The 21,230-nt window shown below is 37.2% G+C and overlaps 2 protein-coding genes across 2 annotated transcripts; one reads left to right on the plus strand and one right to left on the minus strand.

Moving 5' to 3' along the window:
- The first annotated feature begins 10,593 nt into the window (after positions 1–10,593).
- LOC121859181 lies at positions 10,594–11,601 on the plus strand. The gene has a single exon (XM_042355930.1). The coding sequence runs from the start codon at positions 10,594–10,596 to the stop codon at positions 11,599–11,601; it is 1,008 nt and encodes a 335-aa protein (XP_042211864.1).
- Positions 11,602–12,082: 481 nt separating this feature from the next.
- Positions 12,083–20,940, minus strand: LOC121859135 (glycosyltransferase 25 family member-like). Its single transcript, XM_042355856.1, has 4 exons — positions 19,591–20,940; positions 18,534–18,677; positions 16,907–17,068; positions 12,083–14,870 (listed from the first exon to the last, which is right to left on the minus strand). The coding sequence occupies exons 1-4, from the start codon at positions 20,839–20,841 to the stop codon at positions 14,640–14,642; spliced, it is 1,788 nt and encodes a 595-aa protein (XP_042211790.1). The 5' UTR covers positions 20,842–20,940; the 3' UTR covers positions 12,083–14,639.
- Between the last annotated feature and the right edge of the window lie 290 nt (positions 20,941–21,230).

Below are 21,230 nucleotides of genomic sequence, written 5' to 3' on the forward strand. Positions count from 1 at the left end.
ATATCATCACTAGTAAAGTGACCCATTTGATCGATAAATATACTGTATACCCAAGACCAGACCCAGTGCCTCTTGGAATACGAGGGGATCCCTACACATGAACCATGCGGCGGTCGACAAAGTTGAGAAGAAAACCCAGAAATTCAAGACGTGGGTTGGGTCAAATGATGAGCAGGACAGGAGGATGTATGCAAGAGCCAGAAACCAAGCAAAGGCAGAGTGTAGAAGGGCTGAAAAGGAGTTCCAGAGGCTGGTTGCAAGCGAGATCAAGTCAAACTCAAAGGCTTTTTACCGCTATGCAAAGTCGAAATTAAAAACGCAAGTAGGAGTATCAGGCCTGATGCTTCAAGATAGTAGTTATGCAGATTCTGACCAAGATAAAGCTGAGGCATTGAACAGCTTCTTTTCCTTGGTGTTCACAGCATTGACCCACATTGTGTTCACAGAAGAGGGTATTAGAAATAAACTGTCACAGCTAAAGGTCCATACGAGTCCCGGCCCTGACTTGGTGCATCCTAGAGTGCTAAGGGAGTTGTGCAACGAGCTTGCCGAGCCCCTGAAGATCCTGTTTTGTAAATGCTTGGATGAACAAAAGGTCCCCAGTGAATGGAAAGTGGCTTATGTGAGTCCTATCTTCAAGAAGGGCGATTGTCACTCCACGAACAACTGTAGACCGGTGAGCTTGACCAGCATAATATGTAAAGTACTTTAGAGTATTATCAGAGATGCCACAATGGAACATCTACTATGAAACAACCTTGTAAGGGATTGCCAACACGGTTTTATGCCGGGGGGCTCCTGCTTAACACAATTGCTCAAGGTATTGGATATTTGGACCCATATTCTGGAACAGGGTGGTAATATCAACAATATTTACCTAGATTTTGCCAAGGCTTTCGACGGTGTATCCAACGAAATGCTGAAGATCAAACTGGAAGGGTACGGAATTCGGGGAAATGTCCTAGCGTGGATAGAAGACTTTCTACAAGACCGCAAGCAGTGTGAGGTGATTAATGGCACGAAATCATCATCCGTACCTGTCACAAGCGGGGTACCACAGGGCAGCGTATTGGGCCTGCTGTTGTATGTTTGTTTGTTTCATAAATGACATGCCTGACGTTGTACACTCCTCCATACAAATGTTTGCCGAGGACGCCAAGTTATTTCGGGAGATCAAGAACTAAGCGGACTGTGAAGAGCTGCAGAAGGACCTCTGTGGGTTCCAAGAATGGTCGAAGAAATGGCTGCTGAGATTCAATGTCACGAAGTGTAAGAGGATGCACCTGGGGCGTACCAACGGTAAGGAGGAGTATCACATGTCCCAACGGGATGAAGAAACTGCACTATTTGAGACTGAATGTGAGAAGGACTAGGTGTGTATGTTGACAATGAGCTGAAGTTCTTGGGCCATTGCAAGAAAAAGGTAAACCAGGCAAATAAATTATTGGGTCTTATAAGAAGGTCGTTCAGATATCTAGACGGTCCGTCCCTCGTAATGATCTTCAAGAGTGAAGTGCTTCCCCATCTGGAGTACTGTCACCCCGTCTGGTCCCCGAGATATGCTAGGGACTGTCAGTTAGTTGATAATGTTCAAAGGAGGGCCACCAGACTGGTGCCTGCACTTCGGCACCTCAGCTACCCTGAGAGATTGGAGCGCCTGAACTTGCCTAGCTTATACTACAGACGGGCAAGGGGAGGCCTAATTGAGGTGTATAAGCATCTCAAGGGGCACTACTCAGTCGAGTGTCCTTACTTGGAGCTGGCAGACGCTCGCCCCACAAGGGGTCACAGCTCAAGATTGAAGAAGCAGCAAGTCCAGAAAACTGTGAGGGCAAACTTTTTCGGAGTGAGAGTTGTGAACTCTTGGAACAATCTACCAGAAAGTGTTGTGACGGCCCCGAGTGCAAGCTTTTTCAAGACCAAACTTGACCAAGACTGGAGCAGGTTCAGGTACATTCAGGAGCCGGTGCATGCCCAGTACTTGCCAACAGTGCGTAACAGAGACGTGACCGATCGCCCAAGCGGCTAACGAGTCGATCATTTGGTGAAGAGGATAAAAGAAAAGGAAAAGTAACAGAGACGTGGTCGATCGCCCAAGCGGCTAACGAGCAGATCAGTGATGAAGAGGATAAAAGTAAAAATATAGCAACAAATGATGTAGGAGACATATACTTTGAGTTCCAGTATTCACTCGGACAATCAACACAGTGAATGCTCGAACTCAAAGTACATGTCTCCTATGTCTTTTGTTGCTATATTCGTCGGTTCATGCTTTACAACTGTCAATTCATACTGCAAAATGTCATTTGTTGACTTTCGTACATCACCACCAATTGAAAAACTGTCCATTTGGGCCGAAAAATGCTGTTAACTGTACTGTAGTTCCATCTCTAATGCTCCATATTACCTTTGCCAATTCCAACACTTATTATATCATATACAGTATAGTCTGCATTTACGCAGTCAATTGAACCCGTGGAGGCCCGCGTAAAACGAAAAACGCGTAAATGAAATAACAGAACATATGGGATTAATTGAAATAGAGACTGGGCCAACCCCCAAACTACACTTTTTCCGACACAATACGTACGCTGTAGTCAAATAACATCTTAATTTTATGATGGTATGCACACACAATTAATAATTAAGAGAAATATCAATAATATTAGGTTTTTTAACACTTACGTTAGTAGAAAAGCTGGGTCGGCACACGTGGATGGCGCCTGGTTCCGAGGCAGAGGGCAGATTAGTTGCCCTCCGGTGAATCACTTTCACTACTCGTAGAGGTTTGCAGGGCCTCCCAGACAAACCCCTCAAAGTCCATATCCTCACTGTCACTATCACTATCACTGACTTGGGCTTGCTGTGGTTGTGGTGGGTTGCAGGCGAGGAGTCCTCAATACTAAGTTGACGACTAGCATTGATGTTGTCGAGATAGATCTGGAAATACGGCTCCATAACTTTCGTCAGATGGTTTTTAGACACTTCATACCGATGCTTGTCTGGGTCGTTGTCAAGGATGAGCTTAATTTTCTCCCCCAACTCGATGATTTCCTTCACATTATCATGGCTTGGTCCAGGTAATTCAAGGGTTTTCTCGGGTGGTGGGGGTCCCGCGGAAGCCATTGTGAATTGTGAGGGGAATAGCGGGCACAAGAGAGAACTGTATACGGGGACTGAGAACAATGAGACAGGCCCAGCTAGGTCAGCGACTTCTACCCTCTGGTGGCAGGGCACGTCACGTTACATTAGACCAATCACAGCTAGCGGTGGAGGGAATGCGTGGGTGGTAAGGATGCTTGGCCCAATCACAGTCCGATACGTCATATGACATCAGCGATAACGTAAGAGCGGCCTAATACGCACCACTCACCGCGCCGCTTCCCGCATATTGTCAAGAATGGACCGCGTGGGTAAAAAATGGTGCGGCGGTCTGGACCTCTCCAGCCGCTCGCCGCGTAAATGACCAAATTTACCGCGTAATTAAAGCATTTTCATTCTGGCAAGGAACCGCATAAATGACCAAACGCGTAAACAAAAACCGCGTAAATCCAGACTACTGTATACTGTACTGTACAATCAAACAATCTCAGTTTACATGTCCATACAGTCAATCTCACAACTGGCAAAACCTGGTTTTCTGGATAAACTTCACAGAATCAAGACTCAGTAATGTGCACAGTGTAAAGCAGATTTCTTCTTGTTGATTATATTTATACAGTAATTATAATATACAATGTGTATTTTTATGAAAAGAAAAAACTCAATTACAGAACTTTATTACAAATTACACATACAGATCTTAACTGTAATAATGAAGGTACTTGATGCATACATGACAATGACATAAAAATCAAAGCTCACTTTCATGACAGGTAAATGCATTAACTTTGCTATAAACTTTGATTCATTTGTTTTACAACAAATTCGTAAGGCGACTATTAGGTAAACGAAGAAAAAAGTGGTTTTCTCACATCATAATTGAAAAATATACAGTACGTACTTTTTACTGCTTTCTAATTAGTTTCACCTAACCAACAACTGTACTGTAAAGGAATGAGAACTTGATTACATGTTTAATTTATAACATATTTCTTGCACATTTTTTTCACTGGGGAAAAGAGGTTAAGAAATGAGAGTAAAGTACCGTAAAGTACAATACCTTGTACATCCATTAAATACAAAAAGTATTACATAAGTATATAATATGGCAGCTTAAATGATACTTAACCTATGAACACAGAATACTATAGCACCAGGTATATCACATCACCTCCTGTATGATTTATCTTAACATCTTTCTTTAGGAAAAAAGTGATGGTTAGCATGGAAGTCCCTTACTTCTTCCTAAGTCTCCAGTAAAATATTATAAGCACATCTAACTTTGAGTTTGGTTTGTTTGTGCACATTAGTGCATATTCTATTTATATAAAGATGTATACAATACATGTATTGTGTCCATGTACAAATGTAAAGCATACAGTACATACATGCAGTTTTATTCATAAAATACATGAGCATGTGGCATATTCACTAATTTTGATAAAATGTCTATAACAGCAGTTCTTTACTAAATCAAACCCATAAAAGTCATATTAATATACAGTAATCCCGTGTTTTTCGCGCCATTTTCGATATTCCCGTGCAGTGCGGCAAAGACGCTACTGTGATTACCGTACCTCTTCTGTTTGTCCTCCCACGTACATTCCACATAGCTCCGGGACGTAAACCAGCCTCATCAAAGGCAAATATTACTAGCAAAGACTCTAAAGTGCCCAAGAGATCATGAATAGTGATAACCTTAACGGAAAAAACCGTTTTATTGGACAAGCTCAGAGGTGGTATGAGCTATGGCTCGAGATGTGGTGATGACTGACAATTCATTTGTGTCTTTTGTCAGAATACAAGTCTTCAAGTGGAGGAATGTGGGTGGAAGAGGACTGGCTGGCTGGCGTGACTGCGTGAGGGCGGGCAGACGCCGGGACAGAGGGCAGAGGCTGGTAATGCGGGTGTTGCCGACCTCAGCGAAATATAATATCTTTTATTTACTTGTAAATAAAATAAACGTTTTTCGTATATAACTGTGTTTATGTTTTTCCGTTATTATACTACAATATGATTAGTTTTAAATAATGATGTTAGTAAATGCCGGTACAGTGCATCAGTGATCAGTGTGACCACTGTGCCGTCAGTGGAGAGCATGATGTGGTTAAGTGCATGACCTACCTGAGCTGTTTGGTGGCCACAGGTACTGTACAGTGATTCCTAAAAGAGTATTCACGGGGGTTTCAGGAACGTAATTCCAGCGAAAAACACGGGATTACTGTACATAATCAGATACATGAAATCTTTCCCATTTGTAAAGATCCGTTCGCAACCTCCAAGCAAGTAAGTTTATTGAATATTATCTGTACCTACCAGCATAAAATCAATACTGTACAGTTGCAGACAAAAGTTCGCTCCCACAGTGAAACTTAAGCCACAGGAATGAGTCTCTGAAGCGATTTACCCTAACTGTTACATCTCATTTGGGGTCGATGTTGCTTCATTTTGGGAGGGAGCGAACTTTTGACCCCGACTGTACAGCAAGTAGTCAAACATGTTATATAAAGTGCTGAAAAATGACACCACACTTGGTGTCTCGACCAATCCATATCCTCTTCCTAAGAGAAGTAATAATCAGTAACCAAAAAAATAAATACATGATACAGTAGTTTTTCATATACAATTATTCGAATCATGGGCTTTCAATATATTGTAGAGTTGTTCTAACATTATGTATACAGTATTTTATTTGTCACGTGATTGCCTTGGCATTATACAGTACAGTACTTATATAATAAAAATTATCTTTCCCCACTAATTCTAGATGTAGACACTGAAGTCAAATACCATTGCATGGTGGGTGGTGTTTACCAACAGGATAGTAAACTGTACACTGTTGCTGAGTAATTATGTATTCTACAAATGTAGCTGTCTTTTTTGTTGTAGTAAAATACTGGTACAGTGTTACAAAACCCTTTAATAACTCTAACAGTAATGCCTGAAACTTTGATTTTTTTTGTAATGTCTAATATGGCAGTTTACACAAGAGAGAAAAACCCCACTTATATACAGTACAGTGATCCCTCGGTTAACGAAATTTCGATTAACGAATTACCTTCCATAAGAATATTCAATTTGGTTAACGAAACAAGTTCGGTTAACGAATTCCTTACGAATTTTTCCCAACATGTTTTCGCCTGCTCACCAGCTGTAGTATTAGTCCGCCAATACAGTAATCGGTTTTAGGGCTTAAACTCGTTACCATTTGAGTAAATATCAAGAAGGTTGTACTATTCAATAATTTTCCAAGTCTTACATTAAATTTTTTTAGTCATTTTAAGAATTATTTCACATAAATGACGTACAGGGAACTAATTTTTAGCGCGCCAAACAGCCACTTGACTCACCCAGAATGGCGTCAGTTTGTGTCTCTGCTCAGTGGAGGAAGCATCTTGCTTGACTCTCTCTTAAACATACTGACAATATATAGTGCAATGCAGTGTTGATTTAAAGAAAATAATCTTGAATTACACCAAGTGAACTTAAAATTTTATGGGTGAAATGGCGACATGAAGCATGGGGTGATTTCTCTTCCACCCCACTGCCTTCTCTTCTCCCTTCTCCTCCACCCCCATTCTAATTCCCATCATCATCATCAACCAGGAGCCTTCTACATGCACACCTCAAAGTACCTAAGTGTACTTTACTGCATTTATTTTTAGTTTGTATGTAATTTTCAGTGAGCTGGAACCAATTACCCAAAATCCCATTGAAACAATGGTTTCTGTTAACAAACGACCTTCTGGAACGAATTGTGTTCGTTAACCTAGGGACCACTGTAGTTGGTGGCCAAAGCTATAAAATATTGTGCTTTCATGCCATTATGGTTTTCTCCATTTTATATACTGTACTGTTATCACAATAAAGAGCATCAGAAGAAAGAAAAACACAGGTGAACATGGGCATAGATCCTGGGGGGATGCACCCCCCTACAAGTGAGTTGTAGGATCATCCCCCAGTACAATTCATGTACTGTACTGTTCAGTAATTCATTAAAAATATTATCGAAATCTACAAAATTTTGAAAAACAAACAAAAAACTTATTTGAATAAGTTCATTTCCTGTTTAAGAATCATTCTATGTAAGAGGGAAGTCTGAGGTCAACATTCAGTATTAGTTTTAGATTTAACCCCGAGTGATGTTAGCTACTAAGGTAAACCTTCTTACATGTCAGTAACACTTATCAATCAACTCAGGTCATCATCAAAGAGACCGACAAGGTCTTTCAGGCCTGACATCCCATCCCCTGACTAAGACCTAACAGTTAGGTCAAAGTAAACACTCGTCAACTCGGGTCATCCCCAATCCCCTCCACGGAGATGACAGCTAGTGACGCCGGGGCAACCTGATTTCAGTCACAAGGATTGACAAAATAATGTCAATGTTGGTGTCATGAGTCGGCTTGTCAGGTCATATATACTGTAATGGGGCAGCCCTAGCAAGTTACTTCAGTGACTTTAAATTACAAGATAAACAATCAAACTAATTCTGTAAAAACATTATGCTTTCTAAAATTATGTAAAAGATGTACAGTATTTAGTAATACAGTATACTGTACTCTGTACAGTAATTATATTCAGAGGCACATTTCTAAGTCTCGGAAGTCATCCCTCTATTCATTCACAACAAGTCTATGTCAATGCAGGTGAATATACAGTACTGTTACAATGCAGTAAACCCTCAATTTCCTTCATTAATAAGTCTCTGGAGAATACCGTGGATATCAAATCTGTAGTAACCGAAGAAAAGTGTCATATTTCAGGTCTCAAATACAAATTTGCCTCAGCCCCTTAAATTTAACAAAAGAACCACAACTACCTCTACAGTATATAATGAGGATTTTGAGCTTTCAAACTATGTGCATGATATTTTAAAAATGTGTGTTAAACTAAACAAAAATTCCATCATTTTCGGCAGAACCTACAGATAACAATACTTCTGTAGCATTTCCAATTATACTGTATTTTCCCGAGTTCATGCTAAGACACGAGAGGAAGAATACTAGGAGTCTGTCTCTGCTGTTCTGTGACCAAGAAGGTCCCAAAATAGAGGACTTATAGGTAGGAATCTGAATTAAATGATTTATGCTGTTTATAAAATGGCATTTCAATCTCAGCATCAATTTCTCATTTATATGCGACACAACAGGCAAGACAAATGAGGTATGGTCAAGCTAGTTATTACAGATGGAAGGATGGGGACATGAACTACAGGCATTAACAGGACTTGAATTTACTATTGTTATACTCTTGCAGTAATACAGTTGTACCCCGCTTTACGCGGTTTCACTTAACGCGATTTCTCATATACGCGGTGCCTCGCCAGAACCGAACTTTCACTTAACGCGGTTCATCTACCCATATACGCGCAGAGTGCCCGGCTCGAGACGCTATTTTTAGATTCGCCCCACCCGCCACCCGCTCCCGCCTGCCTCGCCTCTCCCTCCTCCTCCTCCCTCCCTCCCCTCCGCCTCCATCCCCGTATGCCGACTCATCTCTTCTACTAACATAAGTGTTAAACCTAACTTTTAGTTTTCCTAACCTAACCTTTATTTTTCCTTACTTAACCTTTATTTTTCCTAACCTAACCTCTTCTATATAACTTGTTTGTTCATACCATCATAAAGTTAAGATAAAATTTTTACTACAACATAGTTGTGTGTCGTCAAAAAGTGGAGTTTGGGGGTCGGGCAAGTCTCTATTGGAATTAATCCCATATGTTCTGTTGTTCACTTAACGCGGTTTTCACTTAATGCAGTACCCTGTGGGTTCAATTGACCGCGTAAAGCGGGGTACAACTGTATATATATATATTAAGAAGAAAACATAGAAGATTAAAGAAAATGGGAAAATACAGAAGATTGAGAGAAATAAGAAAAGATATATTGTACATGTATAATGAACTGGATAAAACGATTAAATTTAAAAATATGAAGAAAAAGTGAATAAGATTAAACAAAAATAGACTAGAAAGAGAAGTATAAGAACACAAAAAAGCACAGAAAACAGATGAATAATACTGTATACAGTACAGTAAGCCCAGATAATTCGCGGTCCTCTATTATTCGCGGATGACATCCTGGATGTACCCAAGAATGTCTGCGGGTACCGGTAGTATTAAAGTTGCCGGCATTTTCATGGCCGGGACAGGGAGCCATTCATTCTAGAGACAGTAATTTCCTTTACCTGTATTGTATATACAGGCTCTATATGTGTGTGTGTGTGTGTAGACACACACACAAAGCACATACAAATAAATAACACTGTAATGGAAACTCCTTAAACAAATAATTTGAAACAAACGTAGTATTAAAAATGTTGAGTCTACCCTCAAGTCTACTCCGTGCTTTATAAATAACAAAACACGGAGTAGACTTGAGATTTGAAGGGCCTACTGTATTGTACTAGATAAAAATTAATACAAATGATAAAAAAATATGTGAATAAGAAGAAGAAAATATGAAGTGTATTAATAATACAGGTATTACTATACAAAAAAGAAGTAAGATAATAGCAATTGTTTTAGATGTAATCAATTTTACAAGGCAAGAAGAAATTTGTTCATGGCTGGCTTCCTTGTTATAAAGTGTTCTAGCAGTAGCTAGTTAATCATCTTTAGTTAAATGGTAAGCTCATCATGAAAGTACAGAAAAATATTAATTACTGTTTCTCGTATTTCAACAATACCTTGGCATGTTTAGTTCAAAGTCTCCCCAAATTACACCACTGTGAATGTATAAATAAACCTGAGTATGGGAAGGTTTTTAAGTGAAGCATCATGTACCCTACTAGTGATGAAGCAATCTTGGAAATGGTTCTTTGATTTTTTTTTCTATTTTTTCTTCTTGAAGTAGTGTTTTTATAATTTATCTAGACATTTATCTTACCTTTCCTTAACACTGTTTGTGGTACAAGGTACAGTATTTTGACACAAATATTAAATTACCTGTAGTTGTCTTTGGCTTATAACTCCCAGTATCATCCATGGTACAGCTCCTCCCCAACTTACGACGGGGTTAGGGACCCAAATCCAGGTTGCAAGTCGAAAATGCTTAAATAATACATAGAAAATCTAAAATGGGTGTCTCTTTTTCTTCTCTGTACCACAAAACTCTCACTTTTAAACTTGCCAGCAATTTTAAAGTGAATTACAAACGAAAATTTTGTCTGTGTACTGACGTTGGGACTCGATAATACTGTACGTAATTTGACAAAATTTTGGAACGACTGAGGCAGGTCGTAAGTCGCGCAGATAAAGATTGACTCATTGATCCAAGAATTCCATTTGTTTATCTCTTTATCTTAGTTTACGTCAAGTATAGCCTTGACCCGGAAGTGATACTTAAGACAACAATTACTCTACATCATGGTATTGGTGCCTTCTGTAATGAGACAATAAACACCAACAAAATCAAACAGTATATTACTGACCGACGGTGCATACAGTAAATTGGCGACGAGGATCAAGGACATACATCTATTCACAACATGGCCACTGCTATACCAACACTACAACCTCTAGAGCTAGAGGAGACTGACCTAACACAAGCATGGACTGACTGGATAGAGCATGCTGAAGATGCCTTCATTGCATTCAACATAACTGAAGATGCCAAAAGACTAGCACTCATCAGATTCTATGGAGGAAAGAAACTGAAGGAAATCATGAAGACATTGCATCCAGCGATACCGACAGACAAAAAAGAACCAACGTACAAAACAATGAGAATAGCACTTGATGAATACTTCAGTGAGAAAACAAACAAAGTATTTGAACGACACAAGTTCCGGATGCTGGCGCAGGAGGTCGGGGAAAGTACACACAACTACGTAACCCGCCTACGTACACAAGGGGCCAAGTGCAACTTCGACAACTACAACCTTGACCAAGCCATCATCGACCAGTTGACGGAGAAATGTACTTCACATAAAATGCGTCGTGCATACCTGAAGGAGACAGACATAACAGTACAGAAAGCTCTACAAATCGCTTACACTTATGAATCAACTGAAGCCCAAGCTTGCCAGATGGAACAAGGTGAAGAAGGCACCAATGTGAACAAGGTAAACACAAGATACAAACAACAACAGCAGCAGGACTGGGAAAGCACTCGAAGACAACAAAGTAAGGACATGCCACGCAACCCAAAACTGAACTGTCTCGGGTGTAATGGTACTGGCCATCGACATGGACAGAGACAGTGTCCTGCATTTAGAAAAAATTGCAACTACTGTGGAATCGTCAACCACTTTGCCACCGCGTGCAGGAAAAAACATAACCGACAAGAGAGGGTCAGACAACTGATGGAGGACAGTTCGACGGGTAACAACGACAATCAAGTACACCAGGTATCGTCCAAGAGCACAAAAGAATCTGACGATGGCCATACCTATGTGTTCAGAGTGACATCAGACGACACTGCAGAGGAAAAGGTGATGATAGAAGACGTACCGGTCAGGATGTTGATTGACTCGGGTAAACGTCAATCTAATTGACGGGGGCACATTCGAACACATCGTCAAAATACGACCGAACATAGTACTCAAGGAAACGAATATCCAACCTAAAACGTATGGAAACATTCCCATCCCACTCCGAGGAGAGTTCTTTGCAACACTGTCAAATGGATCGAAGAGAGTCGCACACAAAATCCTGGTAACAACAGCAAAACAGGGAGGGAATATTCTGAGTAAGCGGGCCAGCTTGGATCTTGGCCTTCTCAGTATCCACCAGAATAACCGGATTACGACCAGTGAGATGTAACCATGGTGGAGCTTTTGATCCAAGAATTCCATTTGTTTATCTCTTTATCTTAGTTTACGTCAAGTATAGCCTTGACCCGGAAGTGATACTTAAGACAACAATTACTCTACATCATGGTATTGGTGCCTTCTGTAATGAGACAAAAAACACCAACAAAATCAAACAGTATATTACTGACCGACGGTGCATACAGTAAAGGGAGGAGCTGTATAGTGAAACAAGATTCAAAGAAAAAAATTAAGGCCTAAATTGGTTCATTATGGTATTGCATATAGAAATTACGAATTTGGAGACAATAGGCAATTGCAGGTTTACTGTAATAAGTTTTGATATACCTGTTCAAATGTACAGCACAGTGGTTTATGGCACGTCATCATGTCAAATTTACACAAATTTGGTGTACGCTACTCTACTAAAGAGAAATGACTAAAGGTTTATTCAATGAGGAAAGTCTGACCTATACTGTAAAAACAGTGCCAGAATGAACACTCAACATTGACAAGTGTTCTCCAAACCACAATGAAATGCTAACAGAAGTAATGGCAGACTGAACATTTGCCCACAGTTTGCCTGCAGTGGTGCTCTTTTTATTGTATGATTATAAAATGAACAAACAGAAAACAACATAGTACTGCTCAATTTTCTTAACTTAAATATTACCATAAGTTATTGAACAATGCAGAATACAATTCTAGCAGGTGAACTTAGCTATAAAATATGGTATAATCACATATGATATTGTACTGTGTAAGACTTAGTCATGACAATTCAGTACACTTGTTATTTGCTGCAATAACAACAATCCCAATTAAAAAAATAAATACAATATCTGTGAATATAGACATTCACAAAACAACTTTTAACAAAGAGCTTAATTCAAGCATTTACAAGATTACTTAATTAATATTTAGCATAGATAATTTAAAAATAAAAGAATGTTCTAAGATATGCCTGACCCTTCCTATGATTCCATCATACATACATACATACATATATATACATATATATATATATATATATATATATATATATATATATATATATATATATATATATATATATATATATATATATATATATATATATATATATATATATATATATATATATATATATATATATATATATATATATATATATATATATATATATATATATATATATATATTCCTTCTTACTGAGTTATGATATTTTGGGTTACAGGAGATACAAACTTACTATGCGAGATGCTCAATTCAATTTCTATAATAGGCAGAACAAACAGTCAATCATAGTGGGATATAAATTTGCTGTACTCAAGATGATGGTTAGTGTAGCTGTGTAACTTGTTTTCTTTACAGTACTGTACTTTATTAAAGTATATTTAAGGTGTAGTTTATATATAGCATATATCAATATATCTTTAATACATATGTACAACTTTTCTATTGTCAAATAGGGTAATCCTCTGTTAATGTACAATAATTAATTTGCTTCAATGACCTTCAAATAATTAATTTATACTGATTATGTTTGATCGCAGAAGTGAAATCTCCAATTCATGTAGATGTCAATAAGAACATATATGGTGATTGCACCATACAAACCAGGTGCTCAATTGCACACAAGCAGGTTTGGCTTGTTTATCTCCAAGCCCTAGGAAGAAGTAAGGGTGTTCCTTGTACTCCAATACCCAGCCCTCAAAAGATGCCCCTGAACTTTAGGGGTATCTTTAGGACTTAAGCAACCAATTGTCCAATGAGAGCGTATTAAATAGTATAGCCTATGATATGACTTAGGTATAGGAAGAGGTATATTTTAGTTATGAAATACATGTGAAGCAGTTTGTCAACCTTACCTTCTCTCTGAAGGCGACATAATTTTTTTTAAATCATGAAAGCAGTTCATATTGAATGACTTTTCTTTACATTTATGAGTATTTAAAACTAGCATGTAATCAGCATATGAAAGCATCTCACACTAGTGACCTAACTCCCATAAACAACTATTGTATTGCATCCAGATCATCGTCTCACTACACATAGGCTGAGATGTTCATTACCGGGTATGTCATGTTAAATGATTTTCCATAAAATTACCCAAAATTTCAGCATTGCTTTATTTAGAGAAAAAAATAATTCCTGGGTTGGTACCCAATTTTGAGCTTTAAGAATCTAAGCCTTTCTTTCCCATAATATGTTGACCCCAGTGACACTCAATTTGTTGAAGTTCAAGAAACTCTCTTACTAAACCTTAAACATTAGAGAGGGATTACTGTAATGTTGTACTGCACACACATATACATTAACTGTAATGATATTTCAAAATTATCGTATTTATAAAACCAGTAGTTTTCATTTACTATACATTTTACGTAATATCACTTTTGTATAAAATATATAATGTAATTTTATATTAAGGTTTAACAGCCAATATTCTTAAGCCTCACTAGCATGTCTCAACATCAATTATATGTCTATGTTAACTATCTGTCAATCTTATGATCCCAACTATGATGGACAGTAGAAAGTCTAGTGTTATACCTTCTTTCTGAGATTCACATCCTTCAAATGACTAAATGACATTTACTTTAGCATTGATCTATTAACAATGAAAGGGATTTGACACAGCAATAATTAAAGAGACTTTTCAATAAGAAATTGTTGACAAAATCGAAGATACCAATAAAATGTATTAATAATTTAGTTTTTGTGATTAATCTTAACTACAATAAAAAAGTATAAATTAATAACAATAGCTGTGTCCAAAAAGATATAAATTTTTACTGTACTCAAAGTTCATCCTTTGCTAATCCATTAAATTCAACCTCAAGCTCTAATCCTTTACCCTCTAGATTGGAGTCCATTGTGGGAGGAGCACTCTCAACATCCTGAATGATGGACGATTCTTCTGTGTCACTTATGTAGCCTTCTTCACCAGTGTAGTGTGTGGGGAAGACATATAATGGAGCCACTGAGTATGCATTTAAATTCCTCACAGGAAACTTCTCCATCCAATCTGTCTGTAAGCAATGATAATAATACTGTTGTTATATTTATGATAGCAGTAAAGAGTGACTGCATTGTCACAAAAGCTGTCAGTGTTAAAGATTAAATGGGATTCAGAAAGTCACAAAAACACTGATACAGGTTGTACCTCTCGAGTCCGGCAACCTCGGGACCTGACCAGTGCCAGACCATGGAAATTTCCGGACCATGGAAATTCACCCTTTTCCTGGACAGATAGTGACTTGTGCTTACGCTTGGAAGCACTAGCACCACTTTCACTGCTTCGTGGTCTGTTTGAAGACATGTTGAAGGGTTAAATGTTGTACAGTGGGTTCTCAAATTTTGCAAGTTTTTAATTAGACGTTTTTTAATTGGACAAAAAAAAACTACACAATTTAAAATTTCAACGGCGGAAACTCAAATTTCGACGGGTTTGAGAGGCCCGCCAACGTTCAGACGTGCACAATTGTGTAAACAGCATCATTTCTCTTATGTAAAAAAGATTCATTATTGTTTATTACTGATATATATGTCTTTTTGATTGAATTAATGTTTATGTGTGCAAAGAACAATACAATTCATTAATAATACGTAGAACATTAAAACACACGAGGAGATATTGTTTTCGTTAATGTTTACAAAACCAGTGACTGACTGGTTCTTCATATAAAACTGAAGAAAATAAGACCCTGGTTACAGCTGTAGTAAAATTCATGTAAAAAATTAATATGGTTGTTTTAAGTAATCTTATTTAATGTTAATAAATGGAACAATAAAAGTAGCTAACCATTAATGGTAAATAAAAAAGTGAGACTGCACGTATGTAAGTGCACACATGTGAAAACATATCGTCATTACTCTACATAAGAATATGAAAGCAACACTTATTTACTGTTCATATATATTTTAATTTATGTATCTGAAATTAAAAAAAAAAATCTACCCACCAGTGGTGGTAAAGTTGAAAACATAAGGACAACCAATGTTGTTATGTGTGTTTTTACTTGGATGACGAAGTTGCCAAGTCATCAGGTTCACCTCTAGCTGAAGCTGTAGAACATAAAAACTTTATCTGTGTTGTTTTTAGTATTTATTTAACTTTATCTGTGTTATTTTCGTTGGTGTATTAGGATGTTGCTTTATTACAGATAGTAATTCGCCAAAAAAGCAGGGTAAATAAGGCAAAAATTTAGCCAAACATCGAAAGTACCAGACTCAAATTAATTTTCTCCATGGGCAAACTAAAATCGTTCCGGACCACAGGAGTTTCCGGACCACAGAATGCCGGACTAGAGAGGTACAACCTGTACTGAAGCTTTGTCTCCTTCAAATTAAGCTTAACCTCTGCACCTCTGTGTGGGATATTGAAGCCAAATATGAAAACCCTAGCACTAGTAATTATTCCTGCAGGGAATGTCAAGACTAAAAAATAAATAAAAAGACCAGAGAATATATTGATATCTGCACCTGTAGAAATTCATTTATACGGTACATGAAAAGAAGAAAAGTAAATTTAAAAAAATGACAATCTTAGCTTATAATTTTAAATAACAATACTGCCATCATACTAATGTAATTAACATTACTGCACTGCCTGGTAATGTAATTAACAATACTGTCATCTTGTTAATAAAATTAACAATACTGCCAATTTGCTAACATAGTCTAGTACTTTTTATGGACTACAAGGTAAAGTAATTAACAATACTACCCCCTTGCTACTGTAATGAACAATACTGCCCCCTGCTACTGTAATGAACAAAACTACCCCCTTGCTACTGTAATGAACAATACTGCCCCCTGCTACTGTAATTAACAATACTGCCCCCTTGCTACTGTAATTAATGCTGCCAACTTGTTAACAAAATCAAGTACTTTTATATGAACTACCAGGTAATGTACTTACTATTCAAGTCTTAACCCCTTCAATATGGGTCACAACTTTTAATATTATATTCGCCTAATGCCAGAATACTTTAATCAGCTCAGAGAAACCCCTCATACCCAAGGGGTTAAGAAGTCTTGTTTTAATAACACTGTTTATCTTTACCTCTGGGTGTTTGTTGAACATAATAGGAATGTATTCATCAACAGGTATCAGCTGGCCAAGAGGCTGGGCATCAAGAAGTTTCTTTGCACCCTGGAGAGTAATGACATAACACAGTGTCCAGTAGGAGTAGTCCACATATACCAGTATGTCTGAATCTTCAACCTGTTAAAGATAAATATTTAAATACAGTAGATATTTTTCAGTATAATTGTCAAACAAGTTTACATTGACTGAGCATGTATTTTGACACTGTAGGTACTGCATGAAATTCAGGAAATATATATATTAGCCCTGTCTAATAGACAGTAATGTTTATATAAATATGGACTAGATACATTGTCTCTATATATTACTGTGTGTATATATATATATATATATATATATATATATATATATATATATATATATATATATATATATATATATATATATATATATATATATATATATATATATATATATATATATATATATATATATATATATATATATATGCCATCAGGTATCAATAAAGATTAAAATATGTACCTATAGTTGCCTAGCTCATACAGTACTACAGATGAGCAAGGAGTGATTTAATATAAGTTTAAAAGAATATTAGAGGACATAACTCGGTCAAGTGTTCATATCTAGAGCTAGCAGATACATGCCCCACTAGAGTTCACAGAGTTATCAACCATTTCATTAATGTATACTCTACATAATGTTAAAAATTATTACCCTGTAGGAAGTTGAATTACCGGGTTAGTATATACAAAGCATGATTAAAATAATATCATTATAATAGCCATGATATAAATAAATAATTTACCAGGCAAACATTTGACTAGTGAAGGCAATCCTTAAAACAGTATCACATAACACACACACTGTCTAACAATATTCACACATGAGAACAACAAATTACAATAGATACAACCATCAACATACCCCCAACACCTCACCTCACCTCACCAGAACTTTTTTGACTAATGAGAAACATCTGCCACCACCACCTTCCCCTAACCTAATACAGTAACTTCCCTATAGGGCAGAACTTTCCATTACCCAGAAAAAAAATTTTGAGCTTGCCATCCCAGGCATTCAAATGAATTTCCGAGAGTATGCATCATATGCCGCGCATGTGAGTGGGTAGGCTCAGACCGCACATGAGCTACAATTGGCTATTACTGCCATGTGACTGCATTGGATGCCTATGATTGGCTAATGTATCTCATAACTTATCTCCTCAAAATATATCATCATGACATTCTTTGTTCATTATCTGCTGCCAATGTACAAGCCATTTTGAAGACATGTGCTCTTGACATTAGGAGATATTCTGAGGTCAATAGTAATTACTTTTTACTATACAAAAAAGCCTGAGTAAAATACTGCATTAAAGAAAAAATACTGGAATTTTCTGATGAAAAGGGGGTCCAGACCCCCAGGATCCTTAAGAGGTTTGGTCAGGTCATTTGCAAAGGAAACCTCATTGAAGAAAAGTGTCTTTGTATTGTCAAAACATATTGACTACAAAGATAAAATTCCTAAGATTCCCGTGCTGTCAGAAAGTAAAAATTTACCCAACAACTAAATCTTATTAACATAAGCACAGCACTAAAGACATGATCATTAGATTACTTACCCATGGTTCATCCGAGTTTTTCATTTTCTTACGACCAAGATATATGAGATCCCAGTCAACCAACCTATTGGCATGGTAAATCATATGTTTTACTTTTTCTCTAAAATAAGGTTCAAAACGAATATCATCTTCAAACAGCAACACCTGTATAGAAAATAAAAGTTTATCAAGTTAATAATATTATCTATGTTTTCACAAGTTAGGTATTGTTACATTTTTAACCAAAATGCTGGGGGGGGGGGGGAATATAAAAAACTTGTGATTTCTGACAAAAAATCAATATTAAAATCTAATAAAACACATTAAAATCATCGGCAAACATTGTTCAACTCAAGAGCCATATTAGTTGAAAATGCAAATTTACTGCAAGTTAAGATTGGCTAGTATAAAAGATTAATTATAATGATATTTGGTTATAGTAAATTGAATTCACTTTCACCTTTAGTATTTATTAACAGTATTTTTAAAGAGATATCTTATTAATAACAGACACTGAATTTGAATGTAACATGAGTGACTACAGTATACTGTACTGTACTGTGGGTCCGACTAATTACCCAAATGTACCCGCAATGAAGTCAAATAATGGTCCTACATGAATAAATCGGGTTACCAATCACTTCTCGACTAGTATTTGGTGTCACAAAGTAAAAAAAAAATTGGAAAACGTAATTTAATTTTTAGTTAATAGATCGAGTGCATGTACCGAACCTAACCTCGACTAGTATTTGGTGTCACGAAGTCACAAAAAATTGGTAAACTTAATTTATCTGAGTTAATAGATCAAGTGCATGTACCTAACCTAACCCAACACAACTCAGATTAAATTAAGTTTACCAATTTTTTGTGACTTTGACACCAAATAATAATCGAGAAGTGATTCACAGCCCAATTTACGCTTGTACGACCATCACTTGACTTCATTGTGGCTACATTTGGGTACATTTGGGTAATTAGTCGGACCGCTGTATATACTGTGTTTCAACTTAGTCAATACTTTTCAGAAGAAACAACTTTATTAACATTTGAATAAATTTATACTGTATTTACAATATACCTTTTCATAGCCATTCCTGACTATATCTTCCCAGATGAAGTAATGACTAAGGAAGCAACCTATCTCCCCAAATGTCATGTCTCGTTTTGACCACGGATCTTTATAAGTTGTCATTTGCTTAACTCCAAGTTGTCGTAGATAACTATCATTTAGTTTCTTCCCATCCACTGCATCAAACGTCTTTACGTCAAGTCCCAATTCATCAAAGCAGTGTTTCATCCGCTCACGTCTCTCTGGTCTCCGAACTAAACTGATGAGATATATCTGGTCAAAGCCAGCTTTATCTTTCTTGGGTAGTGGCGGGACATACTTAGCCAGCTGTGTTGACACCGGCAATGGTTCATGCTGAACAAGAACTTCTAATTTGATACTTAGAAGCTGCTTATAATCTACTTCTAAGTGTTGGTCATCATCCAGAGGTGGGGGAATGAACCCATATATTTCTGTGTTACACACATACATGTCAACTTCTGCCTTTTTAGCAGAGATTGCTAATGTAATTATGTCATCATTTGGGCCATTGTAATCAGAGACATTCTTCGAGGTGAATGTGAGTTTATCCGATACCACTCTCGACAAATCTACCAGAACGCAAGAATGAACCATCGGAACAGCAAAGCATCCTTTCTGCTTTCGCTCTAGTATCGGGATGTAATCCTCTGAACGAGTGTACCAATAGTCTGCAGTCATTCCACCCCAATAATTGCTGTAGGTTGCAAGGGAATTTAACATTGGTCCAACTATTGCTTTATGTTCACTTATCAACAACTGAAGAATGTTACTCTTTGTCAGAAAAACATCCATATCTAGAAACCAGATATAATCAGACCAAATATGTCTTGCAAGTGACATGGCTTCTTCCTTCATTTGAATAATGTTGTTGAACCTGTCATCACTCCATTCTGTCCCTTTTGAATCACCAGGATAATGTTGAGTTAACTTGTCTAGTTTGATATCACATAAATTATATCTGTGCTTGTTATATTTCAACCAATCTTCCAATATTGCAATGGTCTTGTCAATATTATGGTCTGACCGAATATAGAGTGCCATTCTTTTTTTGGGGTATTCTAGCCGTTCGAACAGTGTCAAGAAATGTGGAAGGGTATGTTCCTTGTTCCTCGCCAGAAGTACCACAGTAATAGTTGGTTCTTTCATTTCATTTTGATTTACTGCTCCTTGAACTCTTATATCACTTGTGAGAAGAAATATGGCATATATGGCACGTAACAACGCTGAAAATTGTACCATTTTCAACTTTAGGGGTGGAGAGCGCGGCACCAATCCACCACCCTCAATGTAAACAAAAGGAGTTAGTGGTATAGGCACAGCAGCCTGTCATATCATCAGCCTCAGCGCTGCCAACCCCACCCGGCTACACACACACACACACAGCCACTTATCATATTCGTTGCAGTGTTCTCTATTCAGATATATGCCTTGAGATATGCTACTAATTTTCACTTATTGTATTATCTATTCGTTTTTAAACTGTTCTCCAGAGTTATTACACATTTATCTCTTACAATTTTAGATTAATGTAAAAATGTGACTGAACAGATCCACTATAAAACTACAGTATTTACAACACAGAATTTTATTTTACATAATTTAATTAGATATAATCAAACAATTATTGG

Source organism: Homarus americanus, unplaced genomic scaffold, assembly GCF_018991925.1.
Source record: "Homarus americanus isolate GMGI-L3 unplaced genomic scaffold, GMGI_Hamer_2.0 scaffold50924, whole genome shotgun sequence".
Taxonomy (NCBI): Eukaryota; Metazoa; Arthropoda; class Malacostraca; order Decapoda; family Nephropidae; genus Homarus; species Homarus americanus.

What these genes read in the sequence shown, in the direction of transcription:
- LOC121859135 (XM_042355856.1), bottom strand. Translation starts at nt 20,841, where the DNA reads ATGGTACAATTTTCAGCGTTGTTACGTGCCATATATGCCATATTTCTT. An exon ending in TCAGGAATGGCTATGAAAAG is followed by an intron (nt 18,678 to 19,590) that starts GTATATTGTAAA and finishes TTTTCTATACAG; the next exon opens with GTGTTGCTGTTTGAAGATGA. An exon ending in AAAACTCGGATGAACCATGG is followed by an intron (nt 17,069 to 18,533) that starts GTAAGTAATCTA and finishes TATCTTTAACAG; the next exon opens with GTTGAAGATTCAGACATACT.
- LOC121859181 (XM_042355930.1), top strand. Translation starts at nt 10,594, where the DNA reads ATGGCCACTGCTATACCAACACTACAACCTCTAGAGCTAGAGGAGACT.